At 47.4% G+C, this 21,770-nt stretch overlaps 1 protein-coding gene and 1 non-coding gene across 2 annotated transcripts; both read right to left on the bottom strand.

The window, feature by feature from the left end:
• Nucleotides 1-1,822: 1,822 nt before the first annotated feature.
• On the bottom strand, nt 1,823-12,773 carry Serping1 (serpin family G member 1). The gene is made up of 8 exons (XM_038336073.2): nt 12,689-12,773; nt 12,121-12,195; nt 10,497-11,103; nt 9,040-9,174; nt 6,456-6,659; nt 6,154-6,290; nt 3,610-3,829; nt 1,823-2,296 (listed from the first exon to the last, which is right to left on the bottom strand). The coding sequence occupies exons 2-8, from the start codon at nt 12,169-12,171 to the stop codon at nt 2,043-2,045; spliced, it is 1,608 nt and encodes a 535-aa protein (XP_038192001.1). The 5' UTR covers nt 12,172-12,195; nt 12,689-12,773; the 3' UTR covers nt 1,823-2,042.
• A 4,193-nt stretch (nt 12,774-16,966) lies between these two features.
• Nucleotides 16,967-17,072, bottom strand: LOC119820056. Its single transcript, XR_005286335.1, has one exon. It is a non-coding gene; the product is annotated as a U6 spliceosomal RNA (small nuclear RNA).
• Nucleotides 17,073-21,770: the final 4,698 nt, after the last annotated feature.

Below are 21,770 nucleotides of genomic sequence, written 5' to 3'. Positions count from 1 at the left end.
CTACACAGAGAAACCCTATCTGGGAAAGAAAAAAAAAAAACTAATCAAAAAACAAAGACAGCTGCCAAAACCGATGCTAAACTTATCTTGCCAAGGGTTACTGGAAGCTTAGGCATCCTTATATCCTGCATTTAGCTACTAGCCTGGCATCCTCAACTCAGCACCATGGAGAAAGGGACAAGCCCAAAGGATAAGAGCTTCAAGTTTGGGTACAGCACTGTTAGGTTAGGTGACATGCTATTCTGCCAGCTCCTTCTCAAGTGTCTCAGCTTCTTACAGAAGATTTTCTGGAAGTGGGGGGGGGGGGATGGGGAAGATGGATTTTGCAGATGGCAGAAGTTTCTGGAATGTGGGGCAACAGCGGTGTGTGTGTGTGTGTGTGTGTGTGTGTGTATCCTGGCCATCCTCTACGGTTCCCTACCTAAAACTATCTCAAGCAGCCTGGCTTAACCTTAGGGTTAAATCTTCACCATGTGTGGAAGATGCTCAATCCATGTCTGTGGAGTGACAGCTTCGTGCAGAGACGCCAGGGAATACACGACCTCTAGGCTGTTACTGGATGGGAACCTGAAGGCAAAGGTGTGTGTGGACAGAGCCGGGGAGGAAGGGCTGTGACCAGGCTGATGTCTGGGTTCTTCACCTCATCAGCCAAGGAAGCTAATGGGCTCAATCCCGGAGTTAAGGTCTGCATGTAGAAGAGAATGTGAGACATATTGAGGGGTGGAGAGACACAGAGGTAGAAAGACGAAGCAATAAGGAGGGATGTGGGAGGGGAGCGCAAGGACACGTGAGAGCCAAGACATCAAGGAGTTGATGAGTACAGCCTACAAAACAAACAGACGAGACCAAATTTGGAGGCAGAGAGGGGAAACGTTTTTGTTGTGCTTTTTTAAAGACAGTCTTATTATGTAGCCCAGGATAGCCTACGGAGTGTTGGAATTAGAGGTCCATGCCACCGTGTCCAGGAGAAAACTTTTCACAAAGACTTTGGACAGCCCCAGTGAGCCACGGCAAGTAGCTGGAGCAATTACATGTCTGCAAAACTCCTGGCAGAATCCTACGACTATTCTCCCACCTCGTTCATTGCTGTTGCTACTGTCACATCTTAAAATTTATTTTCTGTTCAGTGCGTTGGTGGTTTCCTTGCAGGTAAGTCTGTACTCCAGGTACGTACCCAGTACTTGTGGAGGGGAAGGGTGTCAGGCATCTGGGAACTGAAATTGCTGTGGGTGCTGGGAATTGAACCCAGGTCTTCTGGAAGAGCAGTCATTGCTCTTTACCGCTGAGCCATCTCTCCAGAACCTTTTTTTTGGGGAGTGGGGGGGCCGACAAATAATCAAGATAAGGATTATGGCAGATAAACTACATTTGTGGTCTTCAATTAACGGCTGTCTATCCCATAATTTCATAATGGCTTTTCACTCTAAATCTGAGATTTCACCATGCTAACTGCGGACAGGAAAATACTAAGCTTGGTGCAGGCAGACATGAGAGAAAGAGGCTGTGCTCTTCCAACAGAGGTCATCCTGGTGGCAGGACATGAAAGACGCGTGCCAAAAAGTGTCACCCAAGGCCATCGAAACCAGCCATCCCCCAACTAACCCGCTAGCTATGGGAGATGCTCCCATACGGCCAGGGAAGCTAATCTAGCCAGATCTGCAAGGCCCCTGGGCAATCCTGAGACTCGGGGGACATAAGAAATGGTCCCCGGTTTTAAGCCCTAAGTGTAGAGCGGCTTATTACACGGTAGCAAGTAGGCGATGCAGGAAGCATGGCGATTCCAGCGCGCTAATATCGAGGCGACTAACACCCAGAGGCAAGAGATGTCTGCAAGTTTTATTTGTAGAGTCTGGTAAACTCGACCCATAAAGCTGCAAAAAGTGGTTTAGAGAGCATGTCGGCGCCCTGGGGGCTGTGGATGAAAACAGTTCCCTCTGCCCGGGCCTAAGGCTGAAGTTGCTGGGGAAGGCAGTGGCGAGGCAATCACGGGGTAAGTGGAAGCCTGGGTGGCCCGGCTGACTAGAGCCCCACTCCTGCCTGTCTCAGGCCCTGGGGTCGTACACCCGGCCCATGAAGACCGGGAACTTGTGTTGCTGGTCCCAGAGCAGGAAGAGGAAGGGCTGCTGAACCTCAAAGATGATTAAGTTTCGGGCCACAGAGACCGCTGAGGCGGCAGCGGCCTCCACGCCCGTCTCTGTCAGCTCTAGCACAGTCTGGTGCTTCATGGAAGACACCAGAAGATCTGGGTCGTCGGTCAGCCCGCACAGGTTGAGATCGTAAGAGAAGTCAAAGAATTCTAGGAGGAAACAAGAGAAAAGCAAAATCAGAGGTCAGTAGGAGCCGGGCGGTGGAGGCGCGTGGCTTTAATCCCAGCAATCAAGAGGCAGAGGCAGGTGGATCTCTGTGAGTTCCAGGCCAGCCTGGTCTACAAGAGCTAGTTCCAGGACAGCCGGGGCTACACAGAGAAACCTTGTCTCGGAATAACAACAACAAAACAATCAAACCCAGGATAAGCAGGGAACTCTTGGTGGGTGGAGATTCTGTTCTTAAATTTCCTGGGTTAGTCTCAAATTCCTTCAGCATCTTCTGTCTCAGTCTCTAAGTCATTGCCTCCTGGTCATCTAAGCGGGAACTTGTTATCAGGCCCAACCATCAACCACTCTCAGGAGTCCAGAAGCCTCACTCTCTGTCCCCTACCCACTCTCCCCTGAAAAAATGGCATCTTACTTCCTGTTTCCAAGGACTTTGAGAAATAAATAGAAATGGATACTATGCTATAAAATAAGATCATGTGAGGGTATAATGCTATACACTGAAATACATACTGACAGAAATACATACTGGTCTCTGTCCTAAATTCCTGACAAAGAACTCCTAGAACCCTAACATTTCCTTAGCAATGGACGTGCTGGCAGCACATTTCGTCTTAATATTTAAGGCTTTTATTTATTTTATTTTATTTATTTATTTATTTATTTATTTATTTATTTATTTGAGACAGGGTTTCTCTGTGTAACCGCCCTGGTGGAACTCTCTCTGTAGACCAGGCTGTCCTCAAACTCATAGAGATCCTCCTGCCTCTGCCCAAGTGCTGGGACTAAGGTGTGGATTACCACTACCACCCAGCTGATATTTATTTTTTGATTTCTGTTCTAAAGCCCTTGCAATTCCTCAGCAGCAGGGGTAGCAGGCATCTCTGTCAATCTGTTATTTGGCTTCTGATGCTGGTTTTAGGAAACCAGATCTAGCTAGGACTGTTTCACAGAGAAACCCTGTCTCAAAAAAAACCAAACAAACAAATTGGTGAATGTGACCAGGAAGTGAATGTCCAAAGTCCATCTGGGTCACCTGTTCCAGTGAACCCCAGTAGAAATATCCCAGAGAGCTAGAGATCTGGACCGCTGTTTGGGCTTGACTCCAATTAGTTCACAGACATGCAAACTTTAGGTAAGTCACAGATAGTCTCTGAGCTTCAGTTTTCTCAGTGACCTCATGGGATAAAGCTCATGTGGCTGAGGAGTAAGTTTCTGATACAAGGGAAGAAGAAACGCTCTAGCATGATGGCAACATTGTAGCACCGCCTCCCCCCTGCTCCTCGCCAGGACTCACCCATCTTCTCCATGATTGACAGCATGTCTTGGTTGTTCTTCACTTTGATCCGAGGCATCACCAGATAGGTGGGCTGGTACCTTGACAGCTCCAGCTTCTTCATGATAGCCTTAAAGACAGTGGGGGTGAGAGCCTCCTCCATGTCTTCAAGTTTGTGCTTCTGGCTCTGGGGCACCATGATGACAAATGTCAGGTTGTGAGAGAGCTGCAGCTGTCCTACCTGGAGAGAACGAGATACAGTCTATGAGCTCTCCAGCCCCAGCTCTTTCCTGGCCTGCCCCACCCCGTACCCTGTTCCTCAAGACTGTGTTTCAACAAGCACCAGCCAAACCTGGCTGCCATGATTTGCCATGAAGTGGGGTTGCCAGTCGGTCAGACTAAAGTGCACCAGTCCGGGTGAGAGCCTGAGGGATGAGCACAAGTTTTGGATCATACCCTGACTAGCTATGTAATAACAGAATAGGATTTGGTTCCCCCACCTCTCTCTCTCTCTCTCTCTCTCTCTCTCTCTCTCTCTCTCTCTCTCTCTCTCTCTCTCTCTCTCTCCCTTCCTCCATTCCTTTCTTCAATAGAGTCTTATGCAACCCAGGATGGGTTTAAACTAACAGATGATCCTGAAATATCTTCTTCATCCTTCTCCTCCTCTCTCTCTACCCTCTCATTTTTCCAGAAGGGTTTCTCTGTATGACAGCCCTGGCTGCCCTGGAACGTGAGTTGTAGACCAGGCTGGCCTTGAACTCATAGACTTCCATCTGCCTCTGCGTCCCGAGTGCTGGGATTAAAGGCGTGCGCTGCCACCACCCATCTGACCCTAAACTTTTGATCTTTCTGTTTTCACCTCCTACAAGCTAGGATCACAGGTCTATACTACCACAGTTAGTTCTATGAGGTGCTGAGAATCAAACCCACAGCCTGGCAAAGCGCTCTACTAACTGTGCTTGAGTTGTAGTTTATTTAAGCCCTGTTTCTTTTATACTTCAAATTATCTCTAGCTTGTTTCTAATATGGTGTCAGAGTCCGGGACCAGCCCGGACCTAAATTATTTCTCGAACCAGGGTGGAGGTATGGGAATAAAAACACAACTCACACAACTATATTGAGAGGGAGTTTTTAGGGATCCTTTATGAAGTCCTGAATTTACATTCTGAAAACCACCTGCGTTTATCATCCAAACAGCTTTTATATCAAAAGGTAAACTGAGGGAGAAGTTCGTTAACACTCTGTTTCCTGGGTAGCAGGGAAGAATGAGTTAGGTCATGTCCATAACTATCTATGCCCACTCTGTCACACAGACCAAGAAACACCTTTTCCCCAGGCAACCTCCTAAATTACAGTAGAAGGAGCAGAACGGCATTAGCATATCCTGACCATTTGTTTTGGATGGTGCTAGTTTGTCTCACTATTAAAGGCTAGGCGACCACCTTCTGTGTGGTAGATGCAAAGTGTGCCTTGCCAGGTTGCTCAGAATTTGGACTGCCGTACCATTAGGAATATGGCCTGTATAATCAGGCCCCATAGGTGCTATACCGTATTGTTTAGGGAATGATGACAAGAAAAAAGTTTGTGCGTGTTTAGTATAATTTTTTTTTCCCTCAAAGTTTTCTGTCTATGGATGCACCATGGATATGAGATGCTGGCTCAAAAAACCTTCCCCAAGACACAGGGATACAGGAATGCTTAGGCATTTACTAATTTACTGCCTAGAATCTTTTGGGCTCCATATTCTTCTTCTGATGGCGACAGTATCTTTCTGTTATATAGCTCTGGCTGTCCTGGAACTCTATATGTAGACTAGGCTGGGCTTGAACTCACAGAAAACTATCTATCTGCCTCTGCCTCCAGAGAGCTAGGGTTAAAGGTATGAACCATCAAGCCCTGCTTGGGCTCCATATTCTGTCCCTTCTCTCTCCCTACCCACTAGAATTATATTGTTCAACATCTGCTAAAGAACTTAATTTAGCCTGTCGTGGTGGCATCTACCTTTAATCCCAGTACTTGGGAGGCAGAAACAGGTGGATCTCTGAGTTCCAGGCCAGTCTGGTCTACAGAGTGAGTTCCAGGACAGCCAGTGGCAACACAGAGAAACATTGTCTCCAAAAAACCAAAAAACAGAACAAAAATATAATTCAACATCTGTGTATACACATACTTAACACATATCTGCACACACAGAGCGATACCTCTATAAGCATACTTATGAACATGCATACTGCACAAAAGTGTACGTACACAGAGGACACAGCAAGCTACCAGTGTACCCGGAGTGGGGGTTAAGAGAGAGAGATGCACAGAATTTTTAAAAACCTCACTTTTTGCCATTTGGTGCAGTAGAGATGAATGAAGAGACTTTAGAATCATGTCTAGACTCATGTCTTCCAGCCTAAACTTCCCTGCCTCCAAAACTAGAGAGAGGAGGAGGAGAAAAGAGGGTGGGACTACAAGGTAGCAGAAATAGAAATGGGGATTTTTGCAAGCAGGCACTCCACCATGATAGGGCCATTGCAGAATGGAAGTCAGCAGGGATGGGAGGAGTCAGGAACTTACCCTGGCCTTCAGAGTCTGGTCACTGAAGTGGGCCATAGGGTACTTTTTGCTGCTCATCATGGGCACTTTAATCACAGCGTTTTTGTAGAGGAAAGATGACTTCTGATTTTTTTGTTCAAATGGTTTCTTCCATTTGGCTAAAGGAAGAAAGGGTGGCTGTAACACAGGTAGGGACAAAAGACCCTGCTAGGGCAGGGTAGGACAGTCACACAGGAATGTGGCTGTGGAACTCTGAGCTGGTGGGACGTGAAAGCGTGACAGGATGGGAGGTAGAACCCCATGAGGCCCACTGCCTGCCTTACCGCTCAAGTAGACAGCATTCAGGAGGACGAGGCGGGTGTCAGAGGGCAGGCTGTCCAGCAGCTGGCTGATCTTGTGGTTGGTGTTCTCGGCCACCCAGGTGTTGATGAGTTCTAAGTTAGCACCACTGTCCGGGCCCAGGGCTCTGGGGCTGCTTCCATACAGGGTCTGAGAGGCATTCACATAGGTGTCCCTGATGGCCAGGTCTGAGGGGCAGGACAGAAGAGTGAGTCCCCCTAACAATCCCACCCGCCTTCAAAGAGCCAGTCTGAGAGTGAACACACTTCTCACGTGTTTTCACTTTGTTTGTTTGTGTTTCCTGAGACAGGGTCTTGCTACGGAGCTCTGGCTAGCCAGCCCAGAACTCAGGTAGACCAGACTGGAACTCACAGAGATCTGCCTGTCTCTGTCCTGGGTGCAGGGATTAAAGACCATCACATCTGGTGGGGTTCCCATGGTTCTTCCTGCTCACTCCAATGAACACTTCAGCATTTTACTGGCGCAGGGACCAGCCCACACTTCTACTGTATGCAAATGTATTCTATGCAAAACAGACTTAAGAAAACGTCCCTCACCTGGCCATGGTGACACATGCCTTTAATCCCAGCACTCCGGAGGCAGAGGCAGGTGAATCCCTGTGAGTTCCAGGCTAGCCTGGTCTACAAGAGCTAGTTCCAGGATAACTAGGACTGTTACACAGGGAAACCCTGTCTTGAAAAACCAAAGGAAAAAAAAAAAAAAGAAAGAAAGAAAACATCCCGCACTAAGAACAGCAAAACTATTGCTAGGCACCCCTGCTGCTTCGGCTTGCTGGTGAGGAGAGCTTAGCTAGGCAGCCCCCTGTGAAGTAGCCTGCACCTGACTTGCCCTTCTGTCCTTTCCATACGCTGCAGGAAAAGACCCTACTTTCAAGCCTCAGTGGACGTTCATGATGAGACTTCTGACTCTTGCTCTTACTGCCCACGTCCACTGGAGAAAATATGAGTGCTTGGAAGAATAGACTGTTGCACTGGACTAAATAGATCAAGGTATTTCCCCAGGCTTGGCTGGTGTTTCACGCAGCCTAAGACCCAGAACCTTAGCAGAAATATGGATTTGGGTGGACGGGATTCAGGTAGCCCTAAAATATTGAATGTAGTGGAATTGTCCATAGCTGAACGGGGCAAAAGACACCACTGGTCGGAAGTAGGTAAGGAATGCAGTATGTAGCGAAACCTCTGAATCATATTTCTTTTTCATATCAAAAATATACATTTTAATGCCAGACATGGTGGAGCATGCCCTTAACCCAGAAACCTGGGAGGCAGAGGCATGAGGATCTCTGTGATATCAAGGCCAGCAGAGTTCACATGGGGAGGTCCAGCTAGCTATGACCGCAGAGTGAGATCTTGTTGAGAGAGAGAAAGAGACAGGAGGGGGAATTGAGATTTGAGGCAATCTCTTTTCCTTTTTTCTTTCTTTCTTTTTTCTTCCCTGTATTTTCTCAGTTTTCTATAACTATGGCTTTCATTGGGAGGTGGGGAGAAAAAAGCCAAGCACAATATCACATGGCTATAATCTCAGCAACCTAGACCAGAGGATTGCTAAAACCTGAGTCTTTAATCCCATCACTCAGGGGCAGAGAGGCAGGCTGACCTCTGTGAGTTTGAGACAGCCAGGACTGTTACACAGAGAAATCCTGTCTTGGAAAAAAACAAAAACAAAAACAAAAAACCCGAGACTACAGAGAGGGCAATCTCAGGAAATAAGTAATCAGAGGAAGAGGGCTGGGAATGCAGCCCAGTGGTGGCGCTGGAGTGGGCCGCAGAGAGCCCTGGTTTAATCCCCAGTACCACAAAGAAGAAGGGAAAAATGGGAGAAAACGCTTTCTTACAAAAGAAAGAAGGGAAAAGCACGCGAGAGAAAGTGGGCATAGGGATGAAGCCACGTGTGGCAGTGCAGAATTCCAGCACTCAGGAGGCTAAGGCCGGAGGAGAACCGGAGTTTGAAGCCAGCCTGGGCGACATAGCTAGCTATTTCAAACAACCAACACGAACCAGACAAACAAAAACCCAAAAGAGAGGCGTTAGACGAACTCTGTGTTTTTTAACCTTTGGAAGTGAAGGGTGCCTCCCACCCCCACCAGCCATTCTGATGCCCCACCCCACCCACTCCTGAGCAGCTCTGCAGAAATGGCCAGCTCCAGGGTCCCAGGCTTACAAGCAACTGCGTCAGATAATTTGTGAGGTTCCTTCTTATCATCTACTGCTTTGATTATTTATTCCTATTATTATTATATTATTATTTACTGGTATTATCTACCTAACATAAACATGTAAATGATAATAAATTCATATAACACAAAAGTACAAAAGATGAATCTGAAGACTCCCTTGACCTAAAACTTAGCAAAAAGTATCTTTTGGTGACTTTCAGCTTCTAACCTTTAACCTCTAGCAGTGTGGTTAACAGATACACAGTATTTCTTAGTCGAGTCTCACAGAGAGGCACCCCTGGAGCCACCTGGAACTCCTGCTGCTGCTCTTACCCATCCTCAGTACCGTCTCTCCGCCCTCCTTCCCCTCCTCCAGACTCCAGCACACTCACCAGGGCTGTGGAAGATCTGCGACACAGAAGTGACACCTTTGGATGAAAAGGCCTTCAGAGCCTGGTGGACACAGGCGAAGTCCTTGGGGTAGGAAAGGACATCCTCCAGGTTGCTCTTGGTGCTGTCTCCAGCCCCTACACCAGAGGACAGGGAGAGAAAAGAGCTCTTGGGGGAGGAATGACAAATACACTACTTGGGACTAGGGCTGTGGGCTGGCTAGAATGGAGGGTGTGTCCCACCATGGTGGGGCTTCAGAGCATCAGAAGACAGCTGTGTCTCAGGAAGAGGGTGGCAGGTGGTGCTGAGTCGTCCTGCTAGGCTTTCCGGGGGCTTTAAACATTCTTCTCCGCTGGTCTCCACCCTTGTAAATCCCACGTATCTGCTCCACACTAACCCTGCCTTAGATGGTTTGGGTTTACAGAGTCATCGTATAAGCAGAGGCCTTAGACCCCTGTTGTAAAAGAGGGTGGGTGTTCTTCATTATTAAACACCATGCGCGTCTTCTCCACGGCAACAGCCAAAACTTGTCAGAAGCATCGCGTCTAGTCCAGGTGTTCTAATGCTTCTCCTATGTTATCTTATTAAATCACCACCAAGCCTTTTACATAGGATATTCATTTTCCTAGTAGATAGAGGGGGCCTGAACTTTTAGAGATTGTGTTATTAATGCATTTAAGGTCCCAGAGCTAATAATAAGATGAATGCAGTATTGGAACGGAAATAAACAGAGTGTAACCAACAGACTAGAAAGTACCTCCCAGGAGACTCTGAGGATGTCTGAGGACAGTCTTGCTGTCACACCTGGAGAGCCAGGTGCTACCAGCATCTTACCAACTATGGTGAGATGTTAGGATTTGGGGTAGTCAGGAGGAGGGATCTTGTATGTGCAATCTCTATGAGCCTTACTGGAATTTTCTATGCTGGGGTGTGAGGGGTGTCACCTCTCTCTCTCTCTCTCTCTCTCTCTCTCTCTCTCCCCCCACAACGAAACCACTCTCATGGTGGTAGAAGTTTTTTTTAATCTCCCAGGGAGTCAAGGTACCACATCGTCTGAGTCTTGGTCTTTGAAGGGAGATCTCACCATCTCTACTTAACCGTCAAGAACTCAGACTCAAGATCGCTTAAGTGAACTGCCCATGGCTGCACAGCCAGGAAATGCATGACCACGACTCTCTCTCAGGTCTGCCTCTGATGACTTCATCTCCCTTATCAGCTTCTATTGCTTTGAACCACGATTGGGACCTTACTTTATATGTTGTTAATGAGTCCACAGGCTTTTATAAGCAACAGGACCTTATTAAATCATTGTTAAATAAAGCAGCGTTCAAGAATGAAGACCTACCACCCCTGTCACGTAGCTCATTTTACAGCTTCTTCTCAGAGACACAGAGGGCTGTGATTGCTGATCCCTAGGGGAGAGTCCCCTGTACAGCCTGGATGGAAGCCACAGTCTTACCGAGAAGGACCTGCGTCAGGAGGCTGGCGATGCTGAATGGGGAGAAGGCCATGTTGGTCTCAGCCTTTTTGGTGGATGAGAAGGCGTGGTAGAGCCTCAATGAAAACTCTGTCAAAGCCTCCGCCAGTGTAGCCTCTGAGGACTTTCTGTCTGAATCAGAGCACTGAGCAAGCGGCTCTGAGCAGAAGGGTTTGGTGGGAGCCTGGGTGGGAGAATCCGTGGTTGTACACGGTTGACTGGAGGGATCCATGGGGGGCTGGCCAGAAGCATTCATGGGGGGCTGGCCAGAAGCATTCATGGGGGGCTGGCCGGAAGCATTCACAGAGGGCTGGCCAGAAGAATTCATAGGGAGCTGGCCGGAAGGATTCATGGGGGGCTGGCTGGGAGAATCCGTGGGTAGTTGTGCCATCGGTTGGGTGTTCTGGGTGGTGTCAGCCGTGTTTTTGGTTGGTGCATTGGTCGTTGGCCAGGTAGAAGACTGTACTGTATGTTTACTGGAACTCCAGGGGCCATCTCTCTCAGGGATGATGTCTCTACTTTCTTCTTGAGTGACCAATGGGTCCTGGATGCTGTGGCTGGCAGCTTCTGAATCTGAGAAGGCTCTATCCTGTGGTTCAAGAAACAGGGTCTCATTTCTTAGTGAGCCACAGTTCCCTCAACCACTCCAGGCAGGAAGACCGTGAGCACACTGTACCAGTTGCTTTTGGTGTAGCCTGGCAGGTGAAGGGCTATTCCTTCAGAAATAGGCAATGCCAGGGGAATTCTCTGCAGGAAACATGGGGTAATTCCAATTTGGTTATCAAGTATTTGTGTTCAGCGACCACCACGCAAGAAGCTGTTTTCTCATTTCTCACTTGCCAGGGTAGTATAGACATTTGCATTGGCGAGTCTTATTTTAGGACTGTGGATGTTCACAGTGCATGTGGTATGCCAATGAGTGTTGAAAACAATTAGTATACCAACAGGAAAGGAGGAATTGTGGGAATAGGTGCACGGTACAGCCTGTAGCCCCGGGGGTCTAGGCATTTGGGAGGTGCACCTTCAGAAGTGGGAAGGAAAGTCTGTAAAATCCGGATCCCTTGCTCAATCGGACGTCAGGTGGTGACTCCCCAAGGTCACCCAGGATGCCAGCTTCCAGAATAACGTCCTGCTTATCCACCGGAAGCAAGCACTCACTCTTTTTCATGAGTTTACTTTTTATCCCTGTCCTCCTAGGCCACGTGGGCCACGGTGCTCTTAAACTTGGCGCGGCCCACGTCTGTCTGCCAGCCTTCTTGCACCCCGCTTTCTACAGACCCTGACCTGGAAGAGCCTGTCACAGCATCAAAGGGGGGGGTGGGTTGTAACTTGGGCCTCGTCTTGCCTTCTATGACCCCACTAAGCTTGGATGGTGAGCTTGGTGGGGTCTATGTATTCTGCCTTTTATATATTGGGTTAAGGAAGCCTGGAGAAGGGTCCGGCCTAAGGTCATTCAGCTAGTGTATCTTTTAATACAGAATTCAAGTCCCTCCTCCTACGGTAGGGCTAGGCTCGAACTTAATCCCAGGAGGAGCTTCCCTCCCTCCCCAGGGCCCAAAGGGGGTTACTCCTCCCCCCCCCCGCCCCCTTCCGAGGGACCACTTACCCCAGCCAGCAGCAGCAGCAGGAGGGTCAGCGGGGTCAGCCTGGAGGCCATCTGAGCAGCGGCGTCAGCTGCGACCTGTGAAGCCAGTTAGCCTCAGAGGCAGCCGTGAGCCCAGGAGCTCAGGGGGTCCAACCAATCCCCAGGCCCGCCCCCATTCCGTTCCGGGCCTCGACCCTTCTTGGTGTGCTCCCGCCTCCTCCCTCTGGGGCCACCTTCTCCCTGGCTCCGCCCTCTGTTTTGTTTTCCCCAAACCGCTTCCCTTTCCCGGCACCGGCTGGCCCTTCTCTCCCTTCACGCCCAGGTCTCAACCCATCTGTTCAATCTCCAGGGTCCCGGGTCCCGCTTAACTAAACAATAAGCCAGGGGCAGCAGGAGAGGAGGGCCAGGGCGAGCTGGGCAGCACAGCTTTGAGGGAGGAGGAGGCAGAAGGCTCGAGGGGAAGCAAGCCTATGGAAACTGCAGCGATAACAAACAGGGAGCTGGAAAGTGGGGGGAGAAGGAGGCTGGAGACCACCCTGCCAAGCCCTCTTGACTTTGTGTTCCTCCCCCAAAGGCCCCGTTACAAAACCTGGTCCAAGTTCTTGGTCGCTAGGCAGCTTCAGGGCAGACTGAGTGGACAGTCGCAGAAGGTCAGTGAGGGTGGGGTATCGGGGGGCAGTCTCAGCTATTGGCTGGTTCAGGACACTGCCCCGTTAAAAATTAAGTATGATTGATCACTAGTGCGAGTTCCCGTAAATCAGGATGGGAAAGGCCTGCCTGGGACAGTCCGGGTCTGGCCCTGTGGACCAGGCTAGTAGTTTAGTCTGATCTCCTCTCTCGGAGAGCGGTGGAAGTGCGTGTAGGATGCGGTGGGACGGGGTGGGGAAGCTTAGTGCTGCACACAGGGGTGCAGAACCACCCGTTCCTCCTGTGTTTCATGGAGCAAGATAAAAGCAGAAGAAACGCAAAACGTGGCCCGCATTTTACAAGAGATGAGTTTTTTTTTTTGTTTTTTTTTTTTTTAAATTTTATAAATGGACAAAGTAACTCTGGAAATAGGCCATTTGATAGTTAAGACATCAAGTCTTAGAAGCAGTTGAATGTCTGGCCTTCCATTGCCGTCCTTTGGAGATATGCCAGGCTTGGGCCTAAGTGTTCTGAAGTCCCCGTGGTTGCGGCCTCCTCCCCATCGGTATACATCATGAGTCTTCCAAGTTTGAGAGCTAGGAGTCTGAGGCTCCTAGCTGAGCCTGGGTTTCAGTCCCTAGCGCCACAACAAAGCACAGAAACCGACAACTCAAACACAGCAACAATCCCAAACCAGCAAACAAAAGTCAAATCCTGACCTGTGTGTATTTATGGTTTGGTTGTCACAATAAGCCGGTTTTGTGAGACCCTGGCAAAGAGGAACCCAGTTAAATAGGATTTTAAGTAGATCCTATGCAATCTTGGAATATGCTTATGATACAACTTTTCGCCATTGTTGTGTATCTAAGATTCACATTTGACTGTATTTGATTTGCTGAGTCTGGCAGTCCTATGTCCTCTGCAAAGCAAGGCCGTTCTCTCTGGGAACATGATATAGATATGAAGTTCTGTGATCGTCTAACTACAGGCCTGACCCCTACCTGGGTTTGCCTTCTTTAGGAAAGCCTGTGGTTGGCACCAGATCTGATGCTTGAAGAAACTCGAAGGACAGGAACAGGAGAGTGGAGCACTCATATGGCTTCCAAGGGACCTTAGAAAAGACCCCGAGTTTGACCTGGCTCTGTGCTTCCTTTTCTTGGGGAGCTCCTAAACCTTAAAGAAGTTCCATAATAGAAGTGCCATCCTTTGAACAGTTTCCTGCAAAATTCAAGCTGTTGTTATTTTTTTTTTTTTTGCTGTGTAGTACTCCATTGTGTAAATGTACCACATTTTTCTTATCCATTCTTCGATTGAGGGGTATTTAGGTTGTTCCCAGGTTCTGGCTATGACAAACAATGCTGCTATGAACATAGTTGAGCACATGGCCTTGGGTATGATTGAGCATCCTTTGGATATATATCCAAAAGTGGTATTGCTGGGTCTTGAGGAAGGTTCTTTCCTAATTTTCTGAGAAATTGCCACACTGACATCCAAAGGGGTTGTACCAGCTTGCATTCCCACTAGCAATGCAGACATGTTCCCTTTTCCCCACAACCTCTCCAGCATAAGTTGTCATCAGTGTTTTTGATCTTGGCCATTCTTACAGGTGTAAGATGGAATCTCAAGAGTTGTTTTGATTTGCATTTCTCTGATGACTAAGGATGTTGAACATTTCCGTAAGTGTCTTTCAGCCATTTTAGATTCCTCTGTTGAGAGTTCTCTGTTTAGGTCTGTACTCCATTTTTTTTTTATTGAATTATGTGATCTTTTGGTGCCCAATTTCTTGAGTTTTTTGTATATTTTGGAGATCAGACCCCTGTCTGATGTGGGGTTAGTGAGCATCTTTTCCCGTTCTGTAGGCTGTCGTTTTGTCTTGTTGAATTTGGTCACTGTTAGGTAAAAGTAACAGATATACACAGCTAGTAAGAGTCAAAGGCAAGTGTCGACCACATCTGGCTGGTGAAATCCTTGGAGTTACTAGCCCAGCCTAGGGCCTGTCTATGGCAGCCATCAGATCCTGGGGTCAGTTCTGATGTCCCAACACTTTCTGGCTGAGGTTACAGTGGAGAAGCAGAGAGGTTTTCTCTGGTTGTAGATCTCTTTCCTGGAATATTTTGGCCACCGCTGTGTACCCTGGGCATTCACGGGGCTTCTGCATTGCAGCTGCGTTCTTGTCTGATGAAGCGGGAGCTGCAGCTGACTAAGTGTGGATGAGCATTTATCCAGCTGGTGTAAAGTTGTGAATTCAGTCCTTCCCTACAGGGGGCAGGTGTTTGTGCTTTCTGTACTTATCTGTGCTTTGTATGACGGAGCTTTGTCTCTGATTTCCTACCACACGCTCCTTTCTGTGGAAGCCACAGTGTTGGCAGCCACAAGTAAGACTGTGATGTGGGTTCCTAGTGTCACCGTCACCGCAGATGAGATCGGCACTTAGTACTTTCATGTACCACTCTCTCTGCACATGGGCGTTTTCCTCCTCGGCTCCACAGAGACTGAGCCTGGAACTCTTACCCTTGAGTGCTCATCCGCAACCTTCCTGCTAAACTCCTGTTCTTTTCTTTCTGGCAGTCTCCAGCTGGTACCAAGAGGTGGACAGAGACAAGGAGTGAAGACTGGAAATTAGATCCAAATATTTGTGGAGACACAAGCTTTCCAATCCTGAAAGCCCCAAAGGACCTCGTTTGTAGCACAAAACTTTTCAGAGTAGAATAGAAACCTTTGATGACTCCCTGTATAGACATTCTGCATTGGTCCGTTCATTTATCTAAGGATACTTTAGGCTTTCAAAGTTATCAGCACAATATCATGTATGTGCCTTGTAAAACTTTAAACAAGTCAGATATTTACAAAACTAAGTCATTGCAGATGCCTTTTAACCACTTCAAGTGTGTTCTTCCAGGATTTCTTAATGTGGAATTCCCCTCTGTATGCTATGAACTCCATTGGTTAATAAAGAAACTGTCTTGGGCCTGCATGGGGCAAAATATAGGTAGGCAGGGAAAACTAAACTGAATGCTGGGAGAAAGGAGGTGGAGTCAAGGAGAAGCCATATAGCCCTGCCAGAGACAGACACTGGAACTTTACCTGGTAAGCCATAGCCTCGTGGTGATACACAGATTAATAGAAATGGGTTAAATTAAGATGTAAGAGTTAGCTAATAAAAAAAACTAGAGCTAATGGGTCAAGCAGTGATTTAATTAATATAGTTTCTATGTGGTTATTTCAGGACTGAGCAGCCATGAACTAACTAAAGGCCTTCCTTCTATATATGTTTATAAAAACACATATAACATACATAATTATTGCTTGTTTGCTTATTTCTTCCTCTCCTTTTCTTTCCCTTCCTCCTCTCTCTTTCTCCCCCACCTCCCAACTCATGCTGTTTTTTAGAAAGGGTCTCATATATCCTTGGATTTAAACTTGGTATATGAGATGACTTGGAACTTCCGATCTTCCTTCTGCCTCCACTTCTGAAGTGCAAGGATTTTACTAGGTTATTTTTACTAGGTTTTGTGCATCTGTGCCTAGTTTATGGGGTGCTGGGGATTGAACCCACGGCTTTATGTATGGTAAACAGGCACTCTACTAACAGAATTACATCTCTATCCCCCCTAATAATTTTGTTTCTTACTTAATAAAGTATAATGAGAATTAGACTGAGTAATTATAGGTAGGCTTAATGTATTCTTTCTAACAGATGCACAACATTCCATTGTATGGTTGTGCCACAAATTTCTTTTTGATATCAGGCATAATGGAATTGGTGCTGATTTACAAACTAGCCCTAGCTTCCTGCTGATTCCAGAAGGTTCTCTCACGTGCTTACATTTACCCTTCTTGCCCGGCAGCTTATCTGATGTCTTTGCTGCCTTCTTGTGTCTAGCATTCATCCCCAGATGTTGGCTATCATCTCTTAGGTCAAAAGGTCCAGGTTTGGTTTGTTCACCCAGATGTGAATTTAGTCTTTGTTGTAGAATAATCTTTTTGTACACTGTGAAGACGTGTCTTTGTTAAGGTACACCTTCTTAATAAAGAGCTGAACAGCCCATAGCTAGGCAAGAGAGGATAGGTAGGTGGGGTCTCCTGAAGAGAAGGGAACTCTGGGGAAGAATCTGAGAAGTGGGGAATCTGCCAGTGAGAGACGGAGGAAGTCGGGTGTACGATACTAAGGAGAGGTAACTGGGCATGTGGCAGAATGTAGATCAGTGTAAACAGGCTAATAAAAGTTTGCTTTTTAAAAAAAAATACGGAATGCGTCACAAATTTAATGTCATCCTTGTGCAGGGGCCATGCTCAACTTGTCTGTAGTGTTCAAACTTTAGTGTATGTGCTGTCAAAGCGAGCACTCTAATGTAAGCTTTAAGAGCTAGTTGGGAACAAGCCTAAGCCAAGAACTTCATACTTAATAACAAGTCTCTGTATCATTATTTGGGAGCTGGTGGTCCAAAGAAAGTTTGACTACACTTTGTATTGATTTTCAATAGTTGTGATAAAGCACAACAATCAATTCAGCTTATAGTTGTATACCCCCTTGCCTGACTCATGAGCTTATTTTTGAAACTAAGCATGTTTGTGGGATCACTTAGAAATTGTTTTATTTTCTGGTGAATTGTGTCGTAGGTCACATGTTGAGGTGACATCTGTTGGGGTCCAGCCTTGACAGAATTCACACGGTCCAGGGTAAGAGCGTGAGGATTAGAATTATTAAACAAAAGGAACAGAGATAGGAGAGAAACAAGAGACAGAAACACAGAACAGCATCGGGAGGGAAATCCGGCGAATACTGATTTCGTTTATCTTCCACATTTTATATACTCCACTCCAAAACGGGACGGGGGAGGCAACAGAACTTCATTAACGCGACAGACTTGATTTCTCCAGCCCTGGGTCAAGGTGGAGCCGATCCAGCTCTATACCCAAAATACTAATCAACCACACCCTCCGTCAGGACATCTTGTTTGTAGCCACACCTGTTGGGGACAACTTTGAGCAAGAAAAAGCTCAGACTCTCTGACCTTAGTCAACGTGGAGCAGACTCACAACTGAGGGCCCTGGCAGAAATAGTGCTGTGATGGCTGTCTAGAGCCTTCAACTTTCCATCATTAAAACTACTTACGGGGAAATGCAGTTCAGAAAGAAAATCCCATGGGAATGAACTTACGGTTTAATCAAAACGATAAAGGTGACATCCGTGAGCCCTTACTCTGCCTAACAAGCAGGATGTCATCAACACTCCAGCAGTTCCTGTCAGTCACCATGTCCAGTGCTGTAGGCCACCACCATCCTAATGCCACTGTGAATATCTTCCTCCTTCTTTCCCGCCTCTCTCCTCTTTCTTCTTTCCTTTCTCCCCGTGGCGATGGAGACTAAATCCAGGGCCTGTGTGGTAGACAAGCACCCCACCACTGATTTACATTTCCAGCCCTTGGATGTTTGTGACAAAGTCGTCTTCAGTAACCCTCATTGGTCCTCAGACTGACTGCGGAAACTCAAGTCGACCCTGAACTGATTCTCTTCCACCCCCCCACGCCGAGAGTACAGGCAGACACCACTACGTGTGGCTTGGCCCTTGAGTTTTTTCAGACAGGATCTCCCTATGTAGGCAGGCTGGCCTTAACCTCCCAAGCCTCCTGCTTCTGACTCCTAAATGTTGGACTTACAGGAGTGCACCGTTGTGCCCAGTTTATGCAGTGCCAGGAACCAAATTCAGGGCTCTATAAACGCTAAACAGGTACTGTCCTCTGAGTTATAGCCCCAGCCTTCGCTTTGAGATTTGTACCACAGTGTACATTCCTGGATATCTCACTTCTTTCACTGAAAACTACACATTAGTACATGCAAGTTCATGTGCATATATGTGTGTGGGTGGACACATTGAGGCCGTAGGACAACTTCAGATCTTGTTCCTAAGGAACCATGTGCTTTTCCCTGCCAGCCTGAAGCTCTCTAGATCAGCCACCTGGCCAGTGAGCCCTGTGACGGCCATGACTCTTCTTCACTAGTACATGTGCCTCCAAACGGGGTTTGCTCTTAAATTGTTTTCTCACTTTTCTTTTTAAAAATTAATTTTAAAAAACATGTGTGTGTGTGTGTGTGTGTGTGTGTGTGTGTGCGCGTGCGCACGCCTGCAGAGATCAGAAAAGTGCACCAGCATCTCCTGGGACTGGAGCTACAGGGATGAGCTGCCCAACATGAATGCCGGGGACCAAATTTGGGACTTGGGTTCAGAGGACAGCTTGAGGGAGTTAATTCTTTTCTTCCAGGCAAATCTTGGGGATCAAACTCCGGTCATTAGTCTCGGCAGCAAGTTCCTTTACCCCATTGATCCATGATTGGCCCCATGCCCGTCTTCTAAAAAGTCAGACCCTCATGTTTGCAAGGCAAGCACTTTACCAACTGAGCCAATCTCCCTAGTCTGGCTGTCTTAAAAAAAAAAAAAATCAGCGATTACGGCATGTGGCCGTGGTTTATTTTCATTTCTGCATAGTTTGCAGTTACATTTCTTCTTTTTAGCTTTGAAAAAGTGGAATCTCACTATATTTCTCAGGCCGGCCCTCAGCGTCTGTGCTCAGTCAGTCCGCCTGCTTTATCTTCCTGTGGGTCACCAGGATGGAACTACCTCGGAGCTGGGCTGTGGATGTACGCCTTACGCCTTGTTAGTCTTCAGTAATTTCAGCGTTCTGCAATTTTATCTCTTCTACCATTGGTAGATATTTGGGTTTCTGCCAGGTGCAGCCTGTTCCGTGCAATGCTACTCTGGACCTAACTGCCTTCAGTCTGTTTCTTTGGGGCTTACCCACAGGAGCATCACGGCTGAGAGATGGTATGTAGCATCAGCTCCACTGACATTTCCAACGTGTCTACCAGTGAGGGTCCTCCCAGTTTACAAAGCAGTGTGATCATTCTTTTTATTTTTTCCCTCCCTTCCTTTATGTATTGTCTCAGGCCAGCCTTGAACCCTTGATTTTCCTGCCTCTGCTCGCCAAGTGCTAGGATATTTGAAGTCTATCACGACTCCTAGCTAAATTTGTGCGTAGTTTGGGATCTCTTTCGAGGCAGGATTTCTCCGTGTAGCCCTGGGTGTCAAGCTACTCTCAAACGGAGATTGTCCTGCTCCAGCCTCTCAGTGCTGGGCTTACCGCCATATGCCACTACAGCTGGTGTTAGCGACGGTGTATTTTATATATTCATGTGGCTGTGCCTGTGTTCTGCTATTTGGTCAAGCATTCTAGAGGAGTCTATAGGGTGATTTTTAAAAATTATATTTATTTATTTATTTTGAGGCAGGGTCTCACTGTGGAGCACTAACTGGCCTGCAACTTGTTATGTGTAGCAAGGGGGCCTCAAACTCACAGAGTTCCACCTGCCTCTGCTTCACAATGCTTGAACTAAAGGTGTGCACTGTCGTGCTGGAATTATTTATTTATTTATTTATTTATTTTGGTTTTTTGAGACAGGGTATCCCTGTAGTTTCTAGAGCCTGTCCTGGAACTAGCTCTTGTAGACCAGGCTGGCCTTGAACTCACAGAGATCCTCCTGGCTCTGCCTCCCTAGTGCTGGGATTAAAGGCGTGCGCCACCACCGCCCGACTCTTATTTATTTATTTTTAAGATTTATTTTTAATTATGCACGTGTGTGTGTGTGTGTGTGTGTGTGTATGTATGTGTGTGCCACGTGTGTGCAGGTGCCCACAGAGAGCAGAAGAGGATGCTGATCGCCCCGGAGCTGGAGCTGCAGAGGCAGTAAGCCGCCCGATGTGGGTCCTGAGAGTGGAATCCAGACTTCTGGAAAACACAAAGTTCTTTGAACTGCTGAGCCACCTCTCCAGCCTCTTTAAATTTTTTTCTTACTATGTTTACTTTTTTTAATTTTTAAAAAACTTTTATTTATTTATTTATTTATTTATTTTTATTTATTTATTATGTCAGTGTTCTGCCTGCATGTATGCCTGCAGGCCAGAAGAGGGCACCAGATCTCACTACAGATGGTTGTGAGCCACCATGTAGTTGCTAGGAATTGAACTCAGGACCTCTAGAAGAGCAGTCAGTGCTCTTAACCCCTGAGCCATCTCTCCAGCCCCTACTACGTTTATTTATTTGTGTGTACATGTATAAGTCAGAAGAAAGCCTGCAAAAAATGTGGATGACAGGGATGGATCTTGGCCCACTGGGCCATCCAGTCCAGGGTGGTTTTGAGATGAGCGTCGCGTTGGAGGAAATCAAGTTGCCCCCCCCCATGATGTGAGACGGTCTCATCCAGTCTGCCAAGGTACTAACAGAACCATCCCTGCACCCCCACCTCTCCAGCAAAGAGGAGTTTTGCCAGGAGAGTGCTTTTGGGTTAGCTTCCACAGTCACGTGAGCCAATTCCTTAAAATAAAATTCTTTTCTATATATATACACATCCTGTTAGTTCTGTTTCTCTGGAGAAACATGACTAATACAGGCCAAACACTCAGGCTCAATATTATGTGCCATCCCGACAGCTGGAGACTATCACGGAGCTTTCAAAAGCTTGTGGCAAGATCCCCTTCCCTTCTGCCCCCTTGGGTAACGCCTTAGCTGATAACCTTCCTTGTCAAGGGTATCAGGTACATTCCTGCCTATCACTGAGCACTGGATTTCAGTTCCCTGGCAGCCTGCAGAATCAGTCAAACAAGAACCATCCCGGACTCCTATTATGATGTCTGAATCCCACCCCCCTTCGCTGTTTATTCTGTTCCTGAAAGCCCAGCCCCTGTGTGGTCCACTGTGACGTGTGTTAGTGGCTAATCAGTCCCTGCCCATCTTATTTGTCCAGTGTCTGGTAGTGTATGTTAGAGCATCCTCTAAGAATAGGGTGAGAATCTCTCATCTCCAGAGTGAAGAGGAAATGACTGGGCCAAAAGCTGCTCTTTCTCAGGGCTGGAGCGATGGCTCTGTGGGTAAAGCATTTGCTGAACTCAGTTTCCTGCACTCACTCTAGGTGCTCATGACTACCTGTCACTCCAGCTCCAGGGGCCCCAGTGCTCTCCTTGGGCCTCCACAGGCACCTGTGCTCATGTG

This window comes from Arvicola amphibius, chromosome 7 (genome assembly GCF_903992535.2).
Source record: "Arvicola amphibius chromosome 7, mArvAmp1.2, whole genome shotgun sequence".
Taxonomy (NCBI): domain Eukaryota; kingdom Metazoa; phylum Chordata; class Mammalia; order Rodentia; family Cricetidae; genus Arvicola; species Arvicola amphibius.
This window is presented reverse-complemented; position numbering and strand designations above follow the sequence as displayed.